Here is an 18,588-nt window from a genome sequence, read left to right as displayed (position 1 = left end):
GTTATCATCTCTGCCTCAAATGCTCTCTCCTCTTTCCACTACCTTTCTATTTTATGCTTCCCAAGGGCCTTCTCATTACTTATTTTTTAAGTCCTATCTAAAATAGCTTGTCTTCAGTTCAGTTTTGCCCACATCTTTCAAGCAAGTTAATTGATTGCACCTCCTGTGCCCTTCAAGGTTTTTTGCTCTTATATTTGTTTATAGACCTCTTCTTGCAGTCCAGAACTGTGAACTATTCAAGGACAAGGGTAGCATCTCCTTCACCTTTCTAGCTCTATAGCCAACACTTTTGCCTGGCACTTCGTACTTCATTGAATGAATGATTTTACTAGTGAGGACAGTAGTTAGGGATAATTAATTGGTTTTATCTTCATAATATACTAATACTCAGTGGTTTTTGTGCATAAGTATTTTCCTACCAACTGTTTAAAAATAACATGTCTGTTTTTAGGAATGAATAGTAAAGCAAGATGAGCTATAATTCTCTTGGAAACATCTCTTGTCAAACATTTATGTCTGACAATCCTAGTTACTCATATCATTTTGAAAGTGTCAGCCTTTGAAATAGATTACAGTTCAATTTAAGAGTCTACATCCACAGCAAATGTTTGGCCTCTGAGATAGGGGATAAATGTGTCATTCTGATTGTAGTCATGTTGGTGTAATAGAGAGCCATAATTATCTTTTGGGGTTCCTATTTTTTTTTAATTAATGTTAATTATTGAAGTCACATTTTTTGTCTAAATTAGTGAAAAGTTCTTTTGTATTCTAAAATTGTTTTTTATCCATCAGATTTAACAGCTAACTTACGTCTTTTTATACATTCGTTCTGAGTGTTTCTATTTCTTGCTTCAAATGAGATTTTAACCCTTAATTTACTAAAAAGCCTTGGAATTCCCAAAATAATGACATAAAAAACTAGTCGATTTTGCCCTTTCTATGTAAAAATTATGAGATGGGTATAACATTAACATTTATAGAGTTTCTACTCTTTCCTAACATCAGTTGTTCAGCTATAAGTCGACTGGGTTTGCATTTTATTGAGAGAGAGAGAGAGAAATTGAGCCATAAAATTTAAGCTCAATAAGTTAGAAAAGCAAAGCACCTAGATAAGAACTCAGAATGGCTAGACTACACAAAAGAAAAAGCATGGTGAAGCTATTGGAAAAGATGGAAAATCATTTGATATAAACACTAGTTTGCACTAATAACTACTTTTGGAATCTTTTTGTTTGAGTCAAGAGTTCAAGAAGTCTTGTTAGAGTAAAATGTGTCTTATTATCTACTAGGGAAGAGTGTCTTGGCTCTGCCAAATGCAGTGTACAAATTGTGTAATCAACACTTAACTGGTGTCTATGAACTTGAGGCTACCCCACACTTTATGGAATGTGTTCATTCTTTCACTGTTCTAGTTTTGTCTACAATTGGGGTTAACAAGGCTGTGCACTTAAAGTAATTTTAAAACTCTTTACAGTTAAGTCACATTTGAGTTGCAGAATTCCAGAAGTGATTTTTGAAGTGGGATTTTATGAAACATCTGTTAATATAATAAAAACCAACTGTACATCAAAAAAGAATTCTTTTATCTCACTGAGTTGATTGAAGAGGGAGTTGAAACCACCTCAAACTTAGCTCAGTCTTTTCCTATGCATGTCTGTCTGTCCTAAATGTAGACTTGAGCTGGCTGTATTAATAAGTAAAAAGCAGTGATCTTTCACCTGTACAGATGCACGATATTACCCAGGGTATCTTTTTTTGAGAGCCTGTTGAGCCTTCTTCCTTGACTTGACTTGTCCTTGTCCAGTTTTGATATGTTCAGTTTTTCCTAATTTAATGTCATTTGTCTAGAACAGTGGTTCTCAGACTTCTTTGTGTAATAAAGTAGACCTGACTGAAATGCAGATTCCTATTTCTGACTCAGGTGGCTTGGGATAGAGTCCAGGAATGTGCTTTTAATGGTCACAGGTGATGCTGATGGAACTGATTCCTCGACTACACTTTGACACCACACTAGCTGTCCAGAATGTTGTTTCTTTTATGTAAAGTATAGAAGAATCAAGCCCTGTAGGAGAGTAAATTATAGCAAATAGCTTTAATTGAATTGAGTCCATTCTTGTACTCAAATTTTGTGCATATCGTTTACCTGTGCTTTTGAACCTCGCACCCTAAAAAAATGAACCAGCAGGGAGAAGGAGAGGCAGAATAGTAGCTGACTCGCAATCTCCTTTTTATTAACAGTACATTTATTCTTTTGATTGAAATGTGATTTTCTTAAGTCTTAACTCATTTTTCTCAGGTCTGAAGCTTATAGCAGTATATCAGTTATTCAGCTACACTTTCATCTCCAATCCACTTTCATACCTAAATATTTTCATTGGTCCATGGATTGTTTGCTGTTGTGATTACTAGAGCATCCGTTTTGCAGCATGTTATTGGCCAGTGAGTAAATTGAAAAAACAGCAAAGCTTTTTATTGGCAGGGAGAACCTGAGGCTCTGTGGATACCCAGCTGGCACCTATGTAATAAGATCGGCTGACGGGACCAGCTCAGCATCCCACATACGAGAAAGAGTTTGTCAGGACTAATCAGTATGGGGGAAAGAGATCATTTTTTTACCTGCCTTATCTTGCAGTCTTTCTAGCTTTTACAAGAGAATTAAGTCCTAATACCCGGAGGTGTCTATTGTATATAGGAATTAACTTCTCTCTTACTCATCTCAAGTTGAGAAAAGAGCCACTCAGATCAGATTCTGTGTTCTGTGCTGTAGAACCTGCATTGAAAGACACTGAGTAGATTGAGTTCTAGACCCAATTCTGCCACTTCATTTTCCTCTCTAGTAAAATGAGACTTAAGATAGTATCTATTTTATTAACTCAAAACATTATCTACCCTTTCTTATGCTAACTTTGGGCTCTGTTTTTCTAGTTCCTTAAGGTGTAGAATTAGGTTGTTTATTTGGGATCTTCCTTCTTAGTTTAGGCATTTATTGCTATGAAATTATCTCTTAAAACTGCCTTTGCTGCATCCCACATGTTCTGGCATGTTACATTTCCATTTTCATTTGTCTCAAGAAACTTTAAAATTTTCCCTTTTATTTCTGTTTTGTTCCATTGGTTCTTCAGGAGAGTGTTTAATTTCCATGTGTTCATGAATTTTCCAGTTTTCCCTCTTGCTATTGATTCCTAGTTTCATAAAACCATTTTGGTCAAAGGAGATAACTTGGTATGATTTCAATCTTCTTGAATTTTCTAAGGCTTGTTTTTTAGCCTAACATGTGGTCTATCCTGGAGAATGTTCCTTGTGTGCTTAAGAATGTGTATTCTTCTGTTGTTGGATAGAATGTTCTGTTAGGACCATTTGGTCTACAGTGCTGTCCAAATCCATTGTTTCCTTATTGATTCTCTATCTAGATGACCTATCTATTGTTGACAGTGGAGTATTAAAGTTCCAATTCTATTACTGTTTATTTTTCCCTTTATCTCTGTTAGTTATATTACATGCAATGATAAATGTGAGAGTAGTTTATAAAGTATGAATGGAGTTTTAAAAGTTAAATGGTATTATTTATGGGAAAATTGATTTGATAGGGCAGGTATTTTGTAAAAGTAAATTTCTAATAAGTTATGATTAGTGGCAGGCTTTGAAATGAGTTCATGTCAATTCATGTAATTCCTAAAAGCAATCAGAATGCCATTTGTAGCTAATTTTGAAATTTAAGGTAAAAGTAAGGAAAAAAATAAAAGGCCTTAGTCTACCACAGGTCGGCCAAATTTCGTGGTCATGTGAAAAAGTTGTACCTTTATGGAAGCAAAGGGTAGATAGATGATCATTCCACAGACATTCTGTGAAGGCTCTCTGTACAAAATATAATACTATGTATTTCACTTCATCCTCCCCAAACTATAAGCTTAGCAGAGCAGGTGGTATTTATTCCTTCCATGCATATCAAGAAACCGATACTCAGAAAGTTGGAAATGCCTGGTGTGGGATAATCTAGGTCCCTACCCTTTTGTTGTTTCTGTAGGCTACTGCCTCTCCACAAAGTAGCAATTGACTTTTTAGTATATGTGCTGCCTAAGCGAGCACATCAATTTACTTTTTAAAGATGGCTCCTTGGTTACTTTGTTCAGTTATATTACTAATCTGCAGATTAGACTCCAGGTTTAAGAGAGGAACCGACAGTCACTTGACCTGGAGGTGTGTCATGACTGGATTTCCCTTAATAGAACATTATGAAGTAATCACGCAGCTACGGTAGAGGGTCGTATGCCCACTCACGGTTCTGGGTCAGGGGTACCTAAGATAAGATATATGTTTGTCTCCCCCTTTCTTTTACACACTGTTGGCAGCATATTATACATGCTGTTCTGTACTTTGTTTTTCCTCTTAACATTTCTTAAAGATTAATACAAAAAGAATTTCCTCAGTCTTTTTTTTAACAGCTGTAAATTAGGAAATTGTAAATTAGTAAATTACTGGAATTGCTGGGTCAGAAGGAATATGCAGAGAAAACATCAGACAAGCCCAAATTGGGGGATAGCCTATAAAATACCTGACTCTTCAAAATTGTCAAGATTATGAAAACATGAAAGATACACAGATCAGAGAAGACCAAGGTGACATGACAACTAAATGTAGTATAGTATCTGAGATTGGATCCTGGAACATGAAAAAAGATAAAGTTTGGAGTTGGTTTAATAACGGTGTACCATATTGATTCCTCAGGTTTGACAAAATGTCTATGGTAATAGGTTAACTTTAGGAGAAACTGAATGAGAGGTGTCTGGGTACTCTCTGTTCTATCCTTGAATTTTTCTGAAAACCTAAAAAGATTCTAAGGTTAAAAGTTTATTCTTTAAAAAAGAGCATTAGTGGAAAACTTGGTAACATCCAAATTAAGTCTGTTTTAGAGTCAATAGAATTGTTCCAGTGTTCAAACCTTGATTTTGACAAATGTCCCATGATTATGTAACATGTTAACATTTGGGGAAGCTAGGTGAAGAGTATTCAGGAACTCTCTGTACTCTGTACCTTTTCTATACCTCTACATTATTCTACAATTTTTAAAAAAGAAACTGTTTACACAAAGAAGTGTGTGCTATTGAAGAAAGAAATGAAGGTGCCCCTAAACTAAAAGGTGCCTGAATTCCCCAGTGGTGAGAGATTGTGAGAAGACCCAAAGCTGGCAAGTAAAGTTGGATGCAAGGCATCTCATTTCCCTCATAAATGGTGCAGAGAAGGGGTAGTCTGCTCAAGGAAGGGTTGGCACGCACCACTGGCCTTCTGGGAGTATCTAGAGAGTGTGTGTGTGTGTGTGTGTGTGTGTGTGTCCAGTTGGGAATGAAGTCGCTTATTTTCTTGTTTGTCTTTTCTTTCTGTCACAATCTCTTTTTTGCCATCACAGAAATTTGCATGATCTTCCATGTGACCTTACCTCCCCAGTGTTATTTTTCCTTTTCTTTATGTTTTGTGTCCAATTTGGATGAAATCACCTAAAAGTTGGGGAAATTCTGTTGCATATAACATCAAGAACAATAGTAGCAGAATGGGAAGATTTGAGGTGGATGTGTACAGTATGTGTGTGTGCAGTGTATCTTCTTCGAATACTAGACAAGCGATGCTTCTTTTTAACTGTCACGTTCTGTCATGGAACTCCAAACCTGTCTTTGAGGACTCGTCAAACATATTTGAATTCGTGGGCTTTTGCAAGGCTAGCAATGATAGTGACATTTATTGCATTCTTACTCCAGTCAGGCTCTGGGCCAGCTGCTTCACGTATATTATTTTATTTAATCCAGTAGGATTAAACATTATCTCCCTTTAAAAAATGAGGAAATGCAGGCTGAGAAACTTTAAGGAATTTGCTCAAATCACATAGCAGATATATGGTGTGACTGAGATAATGAGCCTAAATATTTTTGCTCTATTCTATTAAGACATGTATTTATGTTCCTGAGAATTAAAATATTTGTGATTGTCTCATGATAGAGCATGATACTCAAATAAAAATTAAGAAATCTGTAGTATTTCAAAAGAATATTAACAATTTAGGACCATGGCTATATAATGTTTTTCTCTGCAAACAGTACATGTATCAATCACCAAAAGGAAATTAGTACGTACGAGATGGAAATAATAAAAATCTGACCTCTCCCTCTTAGGGAAGCCCGCCATGACTAATTAGGTGATGATCCATTTCTGCTCCTCAGGGATAACTGCTAAAGGACCTGGGATGAATAGTTCTGCTTTTTCAAAGGTTATATTTGACTGTGACATTGGGCCTTTTCTAGATGGCAATCAAAGAATTATTTGAAAAGGAAAAATATCAAGCATTTCACCATTTCTGTCTTTTCCTTGCTCAGTTATCCATGTTTTAAACTGTCAGGGGGTATCTCTTGGTTTTTTTCCTGTTCTGTCATTGGCTTAGGATTCTCAGGCTTTGTTAACCTCAGAGTGAAAAATGTCAACTTCTAATCTGTAACATGGCCTTATGTTTTAGGGCTGATCTTACAAATGAGTTGGTTTCTGTCCGTCTTAATTCTGAAAACTGTGTTTCTCGCTTTAAGGTTGATTGCCAGACATAGCTTTTGCAGTTTTCCAATATGTGGAGGAAAGTTATAATCCATCAGTTGTTCCACAGGCAGTGGCGTTTCAGTGCCCTTACTCACAGACATGCTTTTTACAATGATTAAAATACCAGGGACAAAAGAACTACTTTGTACTATGTGGATTTTGCATTCATGCAATGACTTCTTAAAAACAGTATCTATCACCTAACACCACGTGAATACTCCTTGCCTTATTACTTAAGTCTAAATTCTGAACAATTTTGTTTGGTTTTGGCTTTGTTGGCTGTCTGATTAATTTATTCAAAGTGAGTGGGACTCTGGGGAATATGCAAGGAAGAGACGAGACTGAGAACAGGAGTAAGAGTCGGCAGAGGTTGCATTAGAAATCTCTCCTGAACTGTAATAAGCACAAGGAGAATTCCGTGACTAAAACCTGGGGTGACGTCCCCCTTCGCCCTCCACAGAGTGTGTCCCATCAACAGAAGCAACCTGAGGACCCCAGATACAATATTTACGTGTGTGTCCCTTAAAAAGTATTTTCACGAGTCTTTGTGCCAAATAAATGTTTCCTCGGGGCCCAGGCCAATTAATTCAAAGTAAAGCCCTTTGTGTGAGTGATCCTGTCAGCCCAGCTGTTCTCCGCGGCACACCAGGGTGGTAAACAGAACAAAGGTCCTTGCACAGCTGCAGGCTGATGTCACCCTCTGGGGCTGGGCGTGCACTCTGGGCTGTGGACTGACAGCAGGAAAGCACTCGCTCCCCTCCCTGACCCATCTCCCTGCCCCTCCTTCCCTCTGTCCTCCCTTCACCTCTCTCACAGTAGCAAGCTTCCGCACAGAAGCTCTTCTAGTTTTTGGTTCACTTAGACGTGGTTATCTGTGATATGAGCATTTGCATGGGCTGGGATCATATTATTCCTTTTTTTTTTTTTTTTAACTTTGCTGATATCTGGAAATCCAAGGGAATTAAGTGAAAAGGCTGTGGCCCCATATTTTATTTGTGTACTTTGTAAAGTTAGCAGAAGTTAAGGTTGTGTTTACTCGTTTGACTAACATTTGCTTCCTTGAATCATTTTTTTCTCCTTTGATAAATAGTGCAGTAAGAGGAAAAGTGAATGTGAAAGGTGTGTTCTCTAGCAATCAACATAGCCATTATCTTTTACTAAATTCTTTTAAAGGAAAAAATAACTTCCAAAGTTTAGTCCCACAGGACTGAGTTTTCAGTGATATTCCATGTTGATGGCCTCTATAATCTCGCCTCCACCTACCTTTCGGGTCTTACCTCCAACTTTTCTGCCTTGTGAATACTCTCGTTCCCAAGTCACACTATGTAGTCTCCCACCACTTCTCATGGTGGAACACAGTGTTCACTCTCAATACAGAATAATATCTATGTCACAAGGCTATTATTTAAAAAGGAAAAGAAAATGAGTTTTGGTGAGGATGTGGAGACACTGGAACCCTGTGCGCTGCTGATGGAAATGTAAAATTGTACAGCAATTATGCAAACAGTGTGACAGTCCTCAAATAATAATACAAATACCATTTGTGATCCAGCAGTTCCACTTCTGGGAAGAACTGGAAGCGGGGACTTGGACAGACATCTGTTACCCTCACGTTCATAGCAGCATTATTCACAATAGTCAGAAAAGGGAAGCAACCCCAGGGTCCATGGAAGGATGAATGGAAAAGCAAGATGCAATAATACCTAGAATAGAATATTTTCCAGCTTTAAAATGGCAAGGAATTCTGACACATGCAGTGACATGGATGAACCTTGAAGACATGGTAAATGAAATAAGCCAGTCACAAAAGGACAAATACTGTATGATTCCTCTTATGACTCCATAGAGTAGTCAAATTCATAGAGACAGAAAGTAGGATGGTGGTTGGCAGGGGCTGAGGAGAACGGGAAAGGAGAGAGATTGTTTAATTGGTTGGGAGTTTTGGTTTGGGCAAAAAGTTCTGGAGATGGATGGTGGTGATGGCTACACAACAATGTGACAATGTGAATGTATTTAATAGCACAGAATTGTGCACTTAGAAATGATTAAAATAGTAAATTTTGTTATATTTTAAAAAATTTTTAAAAATGTTTTTTTTTTAATCTGCTGACCACCCTAGCTGAATGTAAACTAGCTTGAGTGCGATTCCTTGAGCCCTTAGGTACTGCCTGGTATTATTGCTTTTCATATGTGTATGTCTTAGCTTCTCAATTAGACAATGAGCCTGCCGAGCAGAGGCTCCATCTTGTTTCTCAGTAGTTCCTGGCACAAGAGGCAGCTGGATGGGGTAGAAGGAACACAGGCTTTGGGTGCTGACAGATTCAGAATCCAAACTGCTTACTGCCATCCAGTCTTCTACCGTTTACTAGCTATGTGCCCATGGTCAAATTAATTACCCTCTCTGTTGGTCTCCTTATGTATATTCATATGTAGAAACAAGGTTCTCACAGGATTTCTGTGAGGGTGAGATGAGATAACACGTGTGAGCTCCATTCTCGTGCCAGTAATTGAGTAGTAGTTTTTGTATTTACTGTTAGCTCCTTTCCCTTTCAATAAACATTTGTGGGTTTATTTGAATTTTAAGGATTCTCTTCAGCAGACACTATTTTTGCCAGTATTTCAATGTAGCCCATTTTACCTCTGAAAGAATACTGATATGGGACAAGTGACTGGTATTTCTACTACTACGTGGCATGTTCCCAAGTAAACAAGTGACATCACTGCTGGAAATTCATCCCAGGAACCAGCGAATTCCACATTACTTAGGTAGACTAATCATTGATCTCAACCATCTTTTTCTCTGTCCAAAAGCCATCTTCTTCCTTCTATAACGCCTAAAATATATATTCCTTACCAAAATGGAGGTAAGGATGAATTTGGCAGACTCACTAGTACCCAGTTTATATTAGTCCATGGGCACTCTGGGATATTGAGAACTCAGGTGTCCTCCCGACAGGTACAGTACCACTCTACTTACCTGTGTTTAACACCAGGGAGGAGTCCAAAGTCAAGTTCCTGAGAAATTATAGAGATCTTCCAGGACTTATTATAGTTATAGTGTGTGTGGGTATGTATTTGTGTGTGAGTTCTAGACTGTGTTGTTGGGAATTCTGGTTTTGGTTGTGGTGGTGAAGAGTAGAATTCTCTGATTTTAAATTATATTTAATACATTCATATTATGTTGTAGCTTTTAAAATGTGTTTTTCCTAAAGTTTTTATGCTTTGGTGATTTGTATTCAGTATATTCTAATATTTTGTTTTTTATTACTGTAGTTACGAAATAACAAGCAGAAATCAACTCAAATTAAGTACAAACTTAAAACCCATTTGTTTCTTGTCTCTGATCATCCCTGCTCCTTCTGTGTATTAGTTTCTCCCCACTGGTTGGCTGTCCTTAGAGACATCTGGCCAATCAAGGCCTCTTCTCCTTATGGCCCCTGTACTGATTGGTCACCACGTAAAAGAGTGATATTCATTTGGGAACCTGGCTCTTCTCAAGGACTTCTCTTACTGCTTGCTAGACAGAGGTGTTTGTGTGTGTGTAAGTGTGTGTATGTGTGTGTCTATGTGTGTGTGCATGCATACATACTGCCAGAGACCATGTCCCCTTGTTCCTTTTTACTATTCACTTCTAAACTATTGGTTTTGAAAATCTGGTCACCTAAGAACTGAGACGTACAGTGTTTATGCCTTCAGAGTCATCACATCTGTGTATGAATGTTACGAATTTAGGACATTTAACTTATCTTTTTCATCTCTTTTCAGTCACTGCTTCTACCACCTGTGAGAAATTAGAAAAAGCCAGGAATGAGTTGCAAATCGCTTATGAAGGGTTTGTCCAGAAGCTAAATCAGCAGCACCAGACTGATCTAACAGAACTAGAGAATCGGCTTAAAGAATTTTACACCGGGGAGTGTGAAAAGCTTCAGAACATTTACATTGAAGAAGCCGAGAAGTATAAAACTCAGTTGCAAGAGCAGGTCAGTGCCTTTGGAACCTGAGCATGTTCCTGGTCCTGGCTGTTTATTTGAATTCTAATTGTTTGATGATCAACTTCCTGTCATGACCTTCTCTTTGTTGACCATCCCTTGATAAGCTTTGTTTTATTTAAATAAGTGTGAAGAATTTTTTTAATTACATTTTTTCCTTATGATCAAAGCAATGTACATATGTTGAGCAAAAGGGAAGAAACAAGAAAGAAAATATTAAAAACAACCCTTTTTCTTGCTACCTAGAATGAATCCCTTTTTGAGCATTCTGGTGTTGGGCTGCTAAACCATTGGTTTGCATTTCTTCTTCTTTTTAAAAATGGCACTAGTTTAATAACCCATATTTTTCACTTATAGTATATCATGAACCACTATTTAATTTCCTTGTTCCCTTATTAAATGTTTTTTTTTCATCTCACAAATATTTACCGAGTGCCTACTGTATGCCATGTGCTAGGGACTGAGGATAGAAAGGCCAACGTGACGTGGAGCCTCTGTGGCCCTGTCACCGGGAAACAAGTCCTCATTCCTTGTGATGGACTCAGCCATTTCCATCAGTGAGCCCCAGAGGGCTGGGTGTGTGTTTTCCTGAGCTGGACGCAGTGGAGACCTGGGAGAGGCAAACCCAAGTTGGGCTGTTCTTTACATGCGATAGGTAGCCCTTCAACTTGAATGCAGTCTTATGTGTCAAGTTTCCTAATGTTGCTGCTTATTATTCCACTTAGGACATGTGATTTTACTGGGAAACTATTGTACTTTTTTTTTTCTTTTCTTTTCTTACAGTTTGACAACTTAAATGCTGCCCATGAAACTTCTAAGTTGGAAATTGAAGCTAGCCACTCAGAGAAAGTAGAATTGCTAAAGAAGGCCTACGAAACCTCCCTTTCAGGCAAGAGCGCTTTTCTTCTATTGAAATAGAATAAGATCTAATGGAACAGTGTGATATGTTTTAAAAGGGAAATGATTCATAACTTCCCTTTCCGGAGAATTCCCTGTGGCATTCAGTTTGGAGTGTTTTGGTTTCTTTTTGCATTGTTCAGTGTTACCAGATGCCCTTTCCCTTAAGGATGCAAATAATAGTTTGTGATAAATGACAGCATTTTAGGAAATAGGCGAACTTTTAAAGAACTTAAAGGGCTTTTAAGTAATAGTTGTACTTTCCCACTTTAGGTCCTGGGAGTTGAGGTGTTAATTTAGATCCTGGCTGCGGTATAAGATCCACACTAGGCACTGTTGCTCACCAACCCTCTTGCACACAGCACTGCTATGAAATGTAGATTTCACATTGTTGAATAAAAAATCTTTTAAATTATTTCATCATGGTTGGAACAGTTAAAGTAGAAGGAACAGAATTAGAAGCCATTTCATTCAGGACATAATTGGCTGCGTAGCTGAAGTTGTGACACTGAACGCCTTGTATCCTACAGAGAAGCGTGTGATGTGTGGTAAAAACCGGCTGTGTGACTTTTGGCAAAAGCCTTTCTCATCAGAAAAATAGAGTTGTTGTGTGAAGTCCAAGATGACAACACATGAATGTGACTGGCCCAGGGTAGACATTTAGAACACATTATTTCTCTCCCTTCCTGCTAGAAATGGGTTTAATTTTAGATTTCTGTTTGGTTCATGAAGTGCAAATGGAAAAGAACACGGGAGAGTCTGCAGGCCAGGGTTTGAGGCACTCTCCTGAGAAGTCTGCTCTGTGTTCCCATGTGCTGGGGACTTCCTGGTCTCTTGTCCTCTGTGGGCCTCAGTGTTCCCAGCAATAAGATGGGAGTATCTGCCTTACTCATCTTATAGGGCTAATCTGAGAGTGGATTAATTTATATAAAAGCATCATAGAAATATAAAGTAACAGTCATATTGCTTCATAATCACCTCTTACATCTATGTGCTTTAACAACTACAGATTACAGTGATTTCATAGGATGTTCAAAAAATACTATTTCTTTACAGAAATCAAGAAAAGCCATGAATTAGAAAAGAAATCACTTGAGGATTTGCTTTATGAAAAGCAGGAATCCCTAGAGGTGGGTAAATCTCAATACCAAAAAAACAAAACAAAACAAAATCATTCTTGAGGTTTGTGTGCTTTTGGTATGTTTCTCTGCACATTTGCTATGTTTCTGGTGTCTGCTTGTTAACTTAGGTTCCACATTTCATTGTTTGTGTTTTAGAAACAAATCAGTGATCTGAAGAGTGAAAATGAGGCTTTAAATGAAAAGTTGAAATCAGAAGAACAAAAAAGAATATCAAGAGAGAAAGCAAATTTAGTAAGTTATCTGTGGTTCTATATAACTACTGAGCTTTTCTTCTGCTTAGCTGCCTTTTAGAGTCAATTAATGTTTAGCAGCTAGAGAAATAACGGGTTTGGAATCCTTTTCATGTCTTGCAGTAAGCTCTTTAAACAATATAGAAAAGATTCTTTGTTTTTTGGTGTCTTTTTTTAAATCCTAAAAACTGACATGCAGAGGAAGTCCAATATACTGGGGGTGCCAACAAAATGTATACAAGTGGACACTTGGTCAGTGTTGCTCCAGCAGTAATTCACCATAATCAGAAATGTCTGGACGCTGATGGGAACCACTTTGAGCACCTCTTGTAAATTGCAGAAGTCAAACATGACTTGTATTCATCTTTTGTTGTTGGTATATATTGAGTATTACAATTTTAATAGGGTTTTTCCTTTTCTTAAAATGTGTATACATATTGTTGGCACCCTGTGTGTATTGCAAGTGGTCTAAGCTAATACCTACAGGAAGACAAGAAAGTTATCAATTAGGGTAAGGGTTTTATTTGAAGACTTCACTTTTTAAATTTAACTGCTGTATTGAGATATAATCTATATACCTTTTAAAATGTACAATTTAGTGGTTTTAGTATATATTCACAAAGTTGTGCATTGGTCACCAGTATCTAATTCCAGAACACTTTTATCATCCCAAACGAAACCTTGTACTCATTAACAGTCATTCCCCATTGCCCCCCAAAAGCCCCAACCCTAGGGAGCCACCATTTTTCTGTCCCTATGGATTTGCCTCTTCTGGACATTTCATAAATGGAATCGTGCTGTATGTGGTCTTTTGTGTCTGGCTTCTTTCACATAGCTTATGTTTTCAAGGGTCACACGTACTGTAGCATGTATAGGTACTTCATTCCTTTTTATGGCTGAACAATATTTCATTGTATGGATGACTCTCACTTTTGAGAGGTACAAATTTCTCTTGTAACTTGTATTCTTACTCCCCAACCCTACCCCTTTGAGAAAAAAAAAACACAACTGTTTTTACTGCTTCTGTTTTTAGTACCACCATTCCATACATTGGTGCCTTCAGATTGCAGAACCAAAGCTTTTTTTGCAACTTAAAATCTGTTGCCAGCTCATGAAGTACATGTGTGAGCTCTCAGTGAGCCCTTTTGCCGATAACCTCATTGGGAGACTCTCTAGACATTTGAATACAATTAGATGAGGTCATTCAGTGAAACTTCAAAGCTATTTATTCTGGAAGATTCTTAGAAAGAATAGTGATTTCAAAAAAATCTAGACTTAACTTGCAGAAGGTAAACCTTACTAATGGTTTGGGTTAGATTTTAAAGCGCTTCCTGAGAGTCAGTGGCTTTTGAAAAACTAAGAAGGAAACTAATTGAGGGAAGCAGGACTATCTAATGCCTCCCCTCTGTCTAGGCATGTGAGGTTGTAGGGAAACAAAGCACATATGAGAGTAAGGGAGAAAGGGTCAGGCTGGCAGGGGAGGAGGAAAAAGTGCGGTGGGAACAAGTCTGTAAATGTTCTCATTTTAAAAATGGATTGTAAAGCATGCTGTTTTAACAAAAAATGAGGTAGGATAAAAAATAATATATGTAAAAGGATGACAGCATAACAAACGTATGAAATATCTGGAAGAAGCCTGCAGTAAGAGTCCCTGCCCCAGGACTTCCAGCTCCAGTCCGTTCCCCGAACAGCTCGCTTGAGCTGTGGAACCTGTCGTCTCCTTCTATGAAGTGAGAGGTTTGTTCAAGTAGTCCCCAAGGGCCCACTTCCTGATTCTCCCTAAGGACTGGGCCAGAGCATTAACCACTGCCCACGAGGATGGTATTGATCTTCTACACCACTGCTGCTTTTCTAAGAAATTACCTCATTAAACATTTGAGCAGTAGATCTTGGGCTGTTCATTTGTATCATACATTTCGGATGATTCACTTGAACTTCCATAAATTAAGGAGTCGGGAAATTAGTGTTGGGCTCTAAGAAGATATTTCCCCTTATACAACTGTTTATTTTGGATAGACTCTTAGTTGTGCATGTGCTATATGCCATATAGGTGTCAGGATGTCACAAAATAAAATGATAAGGTATTATGGCTGCCCTAGAAGGTTGGCGAGGCCAACATAGTCCCATCATAATAAAAATCCAAAAGACGCACAACACTGTCATTTTGTTGTTTTCCAGAGAGCCCTATATACTGGGGGCGACAAAAAAAAAAAAAAATGTACACACGTGACTTTTGTTATCGGTATATATTGAGTATTACAATTTTAAGTTTTTTCCTTTCTTAAAATGTGTATACATTTTTTTGGGGCACCCTCTGTATGTACTGCCTTTTCATTCCTGATCAGTTACTGACTTTGGTAAGAGAGCACTGTTATTCCTTTTTCTCCCTCCAAACACCAGTAAAAGAACTTGGAATTGCCTGATCTCTAGCCAGAGTTCTGTTTTGTATCGTAAGCAATGATTTTTCTCCAACTTCCTATAAAATATTTGATGCTACAATATTTTTTCCATTAAGTTACTGATAAATACGTGAAATGTTTGCTTTCAAATATGAAATGTTTTATTTCATTCTTATAACCAACAACTTTGAGGTTAAAGTTATCCTAACTCTTTTTTTTCACCTTTCTTTGAAACTCCTCTAAGCAGGTGGAAGTCTCTTGCTTCTTCTTGCTTGTCTAATTTTTAAATCTAATCAAAGATTATTTATATTGAGGATTTGAATTATGCGATTGTTTAATGATCAGTCAGAGCTATAGCCTGCTGTCTTTTCCAGAAAAACCCTCAGATCATGTATCTGGAGCAAGAGTTAGAAAGCCTGAAAGCGGTGTTGGAGATCAAGAATGAGAAGTTGCACCAACAGGATGCCAAGTTAATGAAAATGGAGAAACTGGTATGTTTCTTTCAGAGCCTCCCCAGATAGAATAGATTCAGTGAAATAGGACCTGTTTTAACTGCTACTGAAAGCTATTTGGAAATACACAAAAGGTAAAAGAGATTATATTTTCTTTCCTACATTTGCTTAAGACTTGTTCATTGCTGCCTTCTGGAATATGTTTTATTTTTCCAAGGAACATGTAAAAAGCATCATTTGCTTCTTGGAAAAACCACTCCAAAGAAAGCAGGCTCCCATTTCAGGGGTCTGTGAATCTTCCCCTGCATAAGAAGAATTTTAAAATAATGTGAAATCAGGGCTTTAAAATATCACCAACTCTGGGCAGACTTTGTAGGCCCCAAACAGTTGGATACGTAAATTAATCACATGGGAGCAATTTAATCTTGCCATCTAAATTCTTCATCTTGTTTCTTGCAAATTAGAGTGTGATAAAAGAATTGTGCATTAATAAAAACCCAGTTGGACAAATAGCAAGCATTATGGAAAATATGAAGTTGAGTCTGCTGCAGCCTCTAGGACAGAGAACTGACGTTAACTTGTGACAAGTCTGTCCAGAACTACGTGTTTGAGCAGCATGCCCAATGTTCTGTTGAGTCTTGGCCCAGTCCTGGAACACAGCTGCTACTCGCCAGGAGTCGCATCAAGTGGGCAGCGTTTGGCAAGGACCTAAGTGATCCCAGCCACTGTGGTGCTTTGCTCGACTCTGCCTGCCGCATTGCACTGCTTGGCCCTTCTCCCCCCAGTTATGAATGACTGATTGTTGAGTAAGTGCCTCACTCGAACCCAAACCAGCCGTGGACCAGAGAGAGCATGGAGGTTACTCTTTGTTTGCTTTTTTTGTTTCGGTACTTGGTTTGGTTTCCTTCTAGGGTCTATGACCTCTTTATTGAGGGAGGTAAGGGCTATGCTGCAATATGAATGTATAGGCACTTTGAATTACCAGGATTTTTTTTTTTTAAGGCAGGAAAGGAATTCATGGTTTGTGAATGGGCCCAATCTAGTATATACACCAGTCCTTGCCTAAGGAGTCTGATAACTGCTAATCTGGCCATCAGTGATGACTCAGATAACCCTGCTACTAACTGGTTGCCCCATGTACCACTCCTGAATCAACTTTTCAAAATAGCACGTGCAGAAAGAACAGACTCTGCTGTAAAATTACCAGCACATTTTAATTTTTGTTGATCCATAAATATTTCTGTCTCTTGCCATGCCCAAGAGGTTATCATGATGTAAGTCAGCATTGTATTACATATATAGAAAAGAATGGGTTGATACAATGACAGGTAAACCCATTCTTACCTACTTATTTGAAAACTCCAAGTCTTTGTAGAAAACAAGACCCTTTGTAGAAAGCAAGGAGGCTTTCTCAGTATGAAAACTAACTCTGCCACTAATTAGCTCTGTGACATCTCCAGGGCTGGGCTAGTTTTCTCTTCTATACAATGAGGAATTGGACAAGATAATATTTTAAGGCCAGTTACTGCTCTAATTACCGAAAATTCCAAGGCCCCCTTTTTCTTACACCCTAGTTTCATTTTTTGGTAAAGTTATTTCACCTGATTGGCTTGTCCTGAGCATTTTCTAGATAATAGGATATATTAAGAACAATAAGACTCTAAAAGCCATAATCAGATTAGTTACATGCTACAATGACAAGGACTTAGAATTAATTCTGACAGAGCTGTGATGTCACCTCCTAAGCAAGTAATAAAACCTTACCTTTAGAAAGTGAGCTGGGAGGTAATCAGCTCTTCATCATGTTAAGTGATTAAATGTCTTCAGGGATTTTATCCTTTAATCTCTCAGCTGATCAATTTGTTTTCCTTGAAAGTTTAGCCTGGGCATGCCAGCAGGAGAACAAATATATCTTTAAATGAACCGAGGGAGGCTCTCTGTAAGTGCCACTTCTCTCATTTGAAGCTCCACAGCTTTGTGAATTGCTGCTTTGTGTGGCCCCTCAAAGAGGAACTAGGAAACCAAGTCTAAGGCCCTACTAAACATTGCCCAGAACTGTTGGCCTTAGGAGTTTTCATCAAATATGAAATTATTTATTTTTTTTTTGGCTTGCAAAATTGAAAGCTGTGATGCCCTTGACAAACACCGGCTCTCTAGCTGCTGTTTTTATTTTACCACCTTGAAACTGAAAGACGCACAACCCAGTTACCCAATGCAGGACACCAGTTCTGCACTCAAGGAGATTCTAAAAAGGGTGTGACCTGGAACAAATTAGTTACCCTCTGGCGTGTCAGTTTTCAAGTGGCTCTTGAAAACTAACAAATTTTAAAAAATACATTGAAAAAAATCGTACCTACATGCTCTGTTTTGCTGCTTTACATACTATTTTTCAGTGTGACAACGTATAGATATTTCAATATGCAAGTAAACTTTCATTAATTAAATCTCTCCAAAGGGTACTCGTATCAGGAATGTGCCTTAGGAAATAAGGGGCTTTATTTACCTATTTTTTCATGCATAATTGTTGGCATTCTTGTTTCTGCCAAGGTGGACAACAACACAGCGTTGGTTGACAAATTGCAGCGATTCCAGCAGGAGAATGAGGAATTAAAAGCTCGGATGGACAAGCACATGGCCATTTCAAGGTAAAAATAAAAGTCCTGTTTTTCCGATCTCCTCCCTTCCTTGGACATCGAGTGTTACTTTACCACACTCCACCCATGCACCTCCTGGAAATGTAATTAAAGAGGGTGGTTAAAGAGGTACTGATTTATATCTGGAAAATCTGATGGTTGCACTTCACGCTTTTACCTGGACTAAACGCTGAGACCTAAGCAGGCCAGCCTTCCCCCTGTGGCCCCTGGCTTACTGACACTGAAAATACTTTCAGAGAAAGAGCATCAGGA

At 38.1% G+C, this 18,588-nt stretch overlaps 1 protein-coding gene across 7 annotated transcripts in view; it reads left to right on the top strand.

Annotated features, from left to right (window-relative positions):
• Window positions 1-18,588, top strand: part of MTUS1 (microtubule associated scaffold protein 1) — a 143,820-nt gene that overhangs the window by 122,678 nt on the left and 2,554 nt on the right. For all 7 annotated transcript variants that reach the window (XM_033103943.1, XM_033103947.1, XM_033103942.1 and 4 more), the window contains 6 exons: window positions 10,339-10,553; window positions 11,346-11,451; window positions 12,516-12,589; window positions 12,737-12,832; window positions 15,605-15,721; window positions 18,230-18,327. In XM_033103943.1, coding sequence (XP_032959834.1) covers window positions 10,339-10,553; window positions 11,346-11,451; window positions 12,516-12,589; window positions 12,737-12,832; window positions 15,605-15,721; window positions 18,230-18,327 — 706 coding nt within the window. The remainder of the gene's footprint in view (window positions 1-10,338; window positions 10,554-11,345; window positions 11,452-12,515; window positions 12,590-12,736; window positions 12,833-15,604; window positions 15,722-18,229; window positions 18,328-18,588) is intronic.

The sequence above is a fragment of the Rhinolophus ferrumequinum genome, chromosome 4 (genome assembly GCF_004115265.2).
Source record: "Rhinolophus ferrumequinum isolate MPI-CBG mRhiFer1 chromosome 4, mRhiFer1_v1.p, whole genome shotgun sequence".
NCBI classification, from domain to species: Eukaryota; Metazoa; Chordata; class Mammalia; order Chiroptera; family Rhinolophidae; genus Rhinolophus; species Rhinolophus ferrumequinum.
Note: the sequence above shows the minus strand (reverse complement) of the source record. Positions and strands in the feature narration are given on the sequence as shown.